Genomic DNA, 7,373 nt, shown 5'->3' on the forward strand with positions numbered 1-7,373 from the left:
GTAGAATGCGCTCCTTTGACGAAGACAGGTGGGCTTGGCGATGTTGCTGGGGCTTTACCGAAGGCCTTGGCTCGGCGTGGACATAAAGTTATGGTTGCAGCACCACCGTATGGTAACTATACAGAAATCCAAGAAACAAGAGTGCGCAAGAGGTGTAAGGTGGAGGGGCAGGATATAGAGGTAATTTTCTTCCAAGCTTATATTGATGGCATAGATTTTGTGTTCATGGACAGCCCTATGTTTCGTAATATTGAGGAAAATATATATGGGGAAGGCCGAAAGGATATTTTAAAACGCATGGTTCTCTTTGGTAAGGCCGTTCTTGAGGTCCTCTACTGTAAGCATACCCGGTGCATTCTTATGATCCACAACATAGCACACCGGGGTCGTGGTCCAGTACGTGATTTCTGTTATGTGGATCTCCCACGAAACTACTTCAAACTATATGACCCAGGAGGTAGGGAACACTTCAATGTCCTTGCGGCTGGCCTGAGTGCAGCAGAGCGTGTAGTCACTGTAAGCCATGGTTACGCCTGGGAGCTGGAAACTAAAGAAGGTGGCTGGGGTCTGCATCAAATAGTCCAGCGTTATGCACTGAGAGACGGGGCAGTCCCTGTTGTTCATACTGTTGGTGGACTGAGAAATAGTGTGCAGCCGTTTGATCCATTCGCAGAGTCCCAAGCCATGTATCCGGAACACGAGCTTGAGGACAAGCTCGTAGTCCGGGAGGGGTGTAATGTTATGATCACACCATCCGGCAGCGCACTGTGGCGTAGTCATAGGCAGTAGCACGCATAGCAGGCCGCATAGAAGCAGGCACCGCACGGCAGCGGCACCATGGCGCGTAGCACGCACCGCCAGGCAGCAGCGCGCACTGCACGCACTGCACGGTAGCACGCACCGCGCACACGCCCGGCACCGCATGACAGTGGCACCATGAGGCGCGCGCACGCACTGCGCAGCAGCAGCACTGCGCGCACGCACCACGCGGCAACGGCACCATGAGCCGCGCGCACGCACCCGGCAGCAGCAGCAGAGCGGGGCCCACACGATAGCTCATAGGGGTGGACCCACCCTTATCTGGACACATCAAGCCAACTCGCCGCCAGCTTACCTTATCCTTATCTTATCCTTATCCCTTATCTTTATCTTATCTTAAGTAAGAGTGAGTTACCATTAGGAGTAGGTAATTAGGAGTTTGAGTTCAAGTTGGAGTTTGAGTTTAATTAGGAATTTCCTTCTATAATCTCCTATTTAAGGAGCTACGAATTGAAATAAAACATTCAGTTTTCCAGCCAAGAAAAGAGTGAGGAGAGTTAGGGTGGTCTCTTGGACAAATCACCCATTCAATTTCCACAATAGGGTCTGCACGCAAGGGAAGGCGCAAGGGGAAGCAGGGCTTTCGCACCGTGGACTGACCCATGACGGGATCCTACGCGCGGGACCATAACAGACTCAATGTTTATGCCCAGGACTATTAGTAAGGCTCTCTCCAAACCTGAGGGTAAGGCAGCTATGAAGGAAAAAATGGATGCCCTGACAAAAAGCAGACATGGGAAATTGTGGATCTACCTGATGGGAAGGAGACAGTTGGTTGCAGATGGGTTTATACTATGAAGTATAGGGTTGTTGGAAGCATAAAAAGGTACAAGGCAAGGTTGGTTGCAAAAGGGTACACTCAGACTTATGGGATAGACTACTTGAAGACTTTTGCACCAGTAGCCAATATGAGTTCAGTTCGGATCCTCTTATCTCTAGTAGCTACTTATTCTTGGCCCCTCTTCCAACTTGATGTGAAGAATTCTTTTCTTAATGGAGATTTGCAAGAGTAGGTGTACATGGACCTTCCAGTTAGTTTTTACAATGATATGGCCAAAGGAAAGGTATGCAGATTGAAGAAGTCATTATATGGTTTGAAACAATCACCCAAAGCTTGGCTTGACAGACTTAAGAGTGCATTGATTACGTTTGGTTGTACTCAAACCCAGTCTAATCATACTTTGTTTGTAAAAAGAAGGGGATCATTGGTGTCAATGTTGATAGTATATGTAGATGACATTGTAGTCACAAGAAATTACCTAAGTGAGATTGATTCATTAAAGAACTTGCATTGGGTGTTTGATACTAACGATCTTGGGGAGTAAAAGTATTTTCTAGGCATTAAGGAGGCAAGGTCAAAATGCGGGATCTTCATTTCCCAGAGGAAGTATGTGTTGGACCTACTACAAGAGATAGAAAAACTTGGGGTTAAACCATTTGATACACCTATTGACCAGAATCACAAAATTAATGCTACAGATGGTGAACTAGAAAAGGATGTTGGGAGGTATCAAAGACTGGTGGGCCGGTTGTTATACTTGTGCATGACAATACTAGATATCTCCTATGCAGTTAGTGTGGTGAATTAGTACATGCATGCCCTACGAGTTCAACACTAGGAAGCCATTGACAAGATTCTTGCTTATCTAAAAGGACATCCAGGCATAGGGATATTGTTTGCTAACCATGGACATTTGAAGTTGGAAGCTTACACATATGTTGATTAGGCAAGGTGCCTAGATGACAGGAGATATACATCAAGAGTGTGCTCTCTTGTTGGAGATAATTTGACTTCATGGAAGAGTAAGAAGCAACTAGTTGTAACCAAGTCAAGTGCAAAAGCTGAATATAAAGCTATGGGCATATGGTGTTTTAGAGCTTTTCTAGGTTTGGTCCTTATTAGGAGATATTGGAGTTGATGCAGAAGAACCTATGGTGTTGTATTGTGATAATCAAGCAGCAATTAACACTGCTCGTAATCTAGTTCAGCATGATAGAACAAAGCATATAGAGGTGGATAGACATTTCTTAAGAGAAAGGGTGACATCTGAAGAAGTGTATTTATCATGTGTTGCATCTGATTTACAGCTAGCTGATGTTCTCACAAAAGGAGTTGCAAGAAATAAGCTTGAACATGTTCTATGCAAGTTGGGAATGTGTAACATCTACTCCCAACTTGAGGGGGAGTGTTGAAATTCAACAGTCTCTTATGATTTTCTTGTTTATAATCACTAGTTAGTGTTATTGGATCATTAGTTAGTGTTATTGGACCTGAGGATCATTAGTTTATGTTGTTTTTCCGGAGCTGTTTTTATATTATGAACAGTAGCCGCTCTATTAAGGGCATATTAGTCTTTGTAATCAATATTTTTTATGAGTATATAAGATAATGAGTGGTGCTGCCAGATTATTATTGGCTTCTCCCAATCTCTTCTTCTCTTTTTCTTCTTCTCTTCTCACTAAGAACTCTCTCTTTCTCTCTTCTTTCTCACTGTTATCAAATCAGATTATTGTTTTTTTTTTCTTTTCTACTGTGTCATTGTTAAATTAATGTGTTGCATATCACTTCAAGGGACTTGGGTTACAAGGCTTACAAAGTTCACTCTGTTGAAGATCTTTCCAATCCTTTTGCATCCATGTACTTTGGTGCAGCTTATTTGTCATGGCTATCAGAATATGAAGGGAGGTGAGTTTTGTAGACTGATTAAATTGGTTCAGTATTCATGTCTACATGGATGAGTTTAATCTTAATGGAATTATTAACTTGGGGTGCTGATCCAGGAAAAGATCTCCCCAATTTATTGTTCAAGCATTCCTCAGAGGGCCAGAGAATATTAATCTTCAAGAGACAGGAACACTTTGGGTTAAATTTGAGGAAGTCTTAAGCTATTATGAACACACAAAAAAGTATGCATCTTCCAGTTATTTATTTATTCCTTTTGATAGATTTATCGCACTTAATCTAGAGGACATTCTATGCTTTCTTGAACTTTTTTTATCAGCACGCTTTCTTGAACTTTTTAACTGATTTTTCTCTCCAGGGAACATGGAAACTGCTCCATTTTATAAATTGCATATCACTTGCATTACTCTAAAGGCACCGAAGGTCACTTGGTTCTAATTTATATGAAGGTTTGGTGATTGTTATTTTTATGAGCTACACCTCTAATTCGTTGGAAGTGTCAAATAGGATGACTAATCATGTGGACATAGTTGAGCAAATACTATCAAAGCTAAAGTTCTTTGTAAGGATGTTCAAATGAAGAAATTTTCATATTTTGGCCATTGAAACTGTGAGGACTTTTAAGCAGTCTTGTTATGTTGATTAATGTATCTTTTGCATGTAATGCTTCACCATAATAAAATGGATAAGGATTCCATTGGTGACCACATTTAGGGCAGTCAAAACTGATTGAATGTGGTAAAAAGTACCAAGTTATTGAACAAAGAAATAAAACTCCATGTCGATCAGATTTCAATATGTATGAAAAATTTTATTTGCAAATTGTAGAGAACAGCCTAAACGAAATAGGAATGCATGTTTTTTTATGCAAGATGCTTTATGTTTATAGCTGAATCACTCCATTCACCTGTTCATGATAATAAAAGTTTGTCTATCATCATTCGACCATTGTCGTAGGTAACTTGCATCAATGACCGCTTTATATTGCGGAGTCGGATAAAGTACGTGACTTAATAGAGACATCAATAAGATGGGAAAAATTTTGTTTAGCAGAGTAAATGGGCATCTTACAATTATATTTCAACAAAAATTTGATCAATTAGTAGGTCTTGTTGCAATAATCAAGCTATAGGACTGTTTGTTCTAGAGCCTTTACTTGGAGTTGGATTGAACTAGAAAACCATTTATTTGATTGATGATTTAGTTGACGTTATCATGAAATCATTAAATTAGGCCTAGAAGGGAAATTCGTATCAACTTTACTGTTGATTTCAGAAGATCACCTCATTAACTTTGTTGACATATTGTGTAATTGTTAAATCGGTCTTATAAATTAAGTCCATATTACTCCTTGTCTTTGAAAGAACCATACAACTTTAGAAATTATTCGACTTTTGTTTCACAAGCAGAGGATGCCAAAGTGACTAATTGTCCATTCTACGACTTCATAAGAGTTTATGAACACTTTTGCATCCACACTATGCACAGTCGTGAAGCGTGTTGGCCTGTGGACTTGGAACCCCAAGCCCAGCACGGCCTGGACCATCGTGCCGAGCACAGCCTGTACACCTCTACATCTAACCCTCGGTGGTTCAACCATTGACCCATTCAATGTGGTCACCAGGTCACGGGTTGCACACTCAATGTACATATAAACTTTTGAAGGCCATAACATTGCACTCTAATGTCTGATTGGGGTGATCTTTTTTATTTTGGATAACTTTTTGAGATCTATCCCAAGGTATCGTAGACACTTTGCCCATTATTTTTCATAACAAAAAAACTTTTTTGGCCTCAAATTACAATTTTTAATATTTTTATAAATAAAAAAACTAAAAGCTCAATTTAAAAACGTAAGTTAAATATAAAAAATACATATGTTACATGTAAAACATAATTGTACACTGTTTATGAACATGTATTTGTGCACATATATATGCATACACACATAGATATATATACTAAAATATATAAAGTGCTAAGTGGTCTAACCCCGTTCGACTCAGACAGTCGAACTGGTGACCCGCGACCTAAAGGCAAAAGCGGGTTGGCCTCATGTTGGTGTTTAAAACATTGATTTGTATTTGTAGAGGTGAAAAGTTGTCCAAAATGACACTTTTTCCTTGTCTTGAACCCAACCTGACTTTTTCAAATTAGGTGTAGATCAAGTCGGGGTTTAGATTAGAGATGACAATTTCATGGGAATTTTTGGATATTCAACCCACTCAAACCCTAATAGGACTCCTTTATCAAAACCTTGCAGGGTTTTGAAAGGTTTGGGTTATCAATCCCTATTTATCAAAATACATTTCTTTTATGGATAAACCTATGCTTCTGGAAAGACGTGATATCAAAAGAGTTTTGACCAATTAAACTACCATGAATTTTGATAAATACCACTTAATTGGTTATACTTGTATGATACCTGTTGATTGGTTACAAGTATTTTCAGTATCATGTCCTTCCAGTATCATGGGCAAATCCTTCTTATATATTTTATAAGGGCTGAGATTTGAGAGGATTCAAACCCTTCCCTTATGTCCCATTATAGGCGTTGGTTAACCACAACATTTCTTCCTAAGAGAGGGACATCACAGTATCACATTTTAAGAGGGACGTCATATAATCATGTTAGACGGGTCATGACTCATGATATGTTTTAACGGGTCTAAGACAGATGGATTTGGAAAATTGAGAGGAAAATTTAAACAAGTTTGAGACTGATTTGGCATCAAGGATACTTAGGCAGATTCAAGAACACGAAGGATGATTTTTACGGGCACCCAACCCATTGCCATTCCTAGTTTAAGTTGGGCTCGGGTTGACCCAGTTTTTTTACTTCATTTTGCAAAAAAACACATTCTCATCTCTTGAACTTAAAATTGATGGATCAAGGTTCACTGATTTTAACATTATCATCAAAACAAAATTATATGTACAAATTGCATGGATGCATGCATATATACATACATAAATACTTATACAAATATGAAGATATGAAGGGTTCAGGTTTGATTAAAGCCTCAACTGTAACCCAACTCGAAGTCAGGTTCATATTTTTCAACCCTGATCCTAACCCCAACTTCAACCCAACCCAACATAAACAACCCAACTAAAGTAGTATAGAAACTATAAAATATGAATACTGTAACTGCATACAGTACAAGATGGTGTTTGGTATGACTCCATTTATTTGAAAAACTTCTGTACTTGATTCATCTTCAAAACCAAGAAAAAGTGGTTGATAAACATTTTTCTACCTTGTTTGACAATTAAGTGACATTAGACTCTATTAGGTGCCACATGAGCAAAGCAGTAAATAAACACCTTGGTGTTGGAGGAAACGTTAAAATAATGCTTCTCCCGACAGTTGACTTACACATAAACCGAGACAAATGTTTATTTGATAAATAGGCTTACCAAATAGCATTTTGGGACAAACTCCCACATGGTGATGAGCTGGCACCATTTTTCACGGAAGCTATACACCATCTATAAAGCACTTTAGGATTCACCAAAAACAAAGAACTTTACGATATAGTGGGTCGTAATTTGTGTTACTCGAACGTACAACTACCATGTAAATGCGTTTTATAATCTTGCCTTGGCACTATCTATCCAAAAGAAAAATATATACAAAGAAGAAAACCTTGAATGACAATATACAACACTGAAGGTCCAACACCATGTCCATACTGATTTCTCAAACAATAAAGAAAAATGACTTGGTCTTGCACTACCATGAACAATGTACACAATAATACATTTTAATACAGGCTTAATAATCACTAGAATAGATTTTCAAGGTTAGCATAGGTGTACTCTTCTGGATATTTTGCCACGAGATTTATTGAAACCAGATAGATACATC

General features: G+C 39.0%; 1 protein-coding gene across 18 annotated transcripts in view; it reads left to right on the plus strand.

The window, feature by feature from the left end:
• The window catches only part of LOC104599645 (transglycosylase), a 124,142-nt gene extending 119,866 nt beyond the window's left edge, over positions 1 to 4,276 (plus strand). For all 18 annotated transcript variants that reach the window (XM_088891442.1, XM_088891435.1, XM_088891436.1 and 15 more), the window contains 3 exons: positions 3,392 to 3,505; positions 3,601 to 3,726; positions 3,861 to 4,276. In XM_088891442.1, coding sequence (XP_088747568.1) covers positions 3,392 to 3,505; positions 3,601 to 3,726; positions 3,861 to 3,888 — 268 coding nt within the window. In that variant the 3' untranslated portion in view covers positions 3,889 to 4,276. The remainder of the gene's footprint in view (positions 1 to 3,391; positions 3,506 to 3,600; positions 3,727 to 3,860) is intronic.
• Positions 4,277 to 7,373: the final 3,097 nt, after the last annotated feature.

Source organism: Nelumbo nucifera, chromosome 7, assembly GCF_055504915.1.
Source record: "Nelumbo nucifera cultivar China Antique chromosome 7, China Antique-T2T, whole genome shotgun sequence".
NCBI classification, from domain to species: domain Eukaryota; kingdom Viridiplantae; phylum Streptophyta; class Magnoliopsida; order Proteales; family Nelumbonaceae; genus Nelumbo; species Nelumbo nucifera.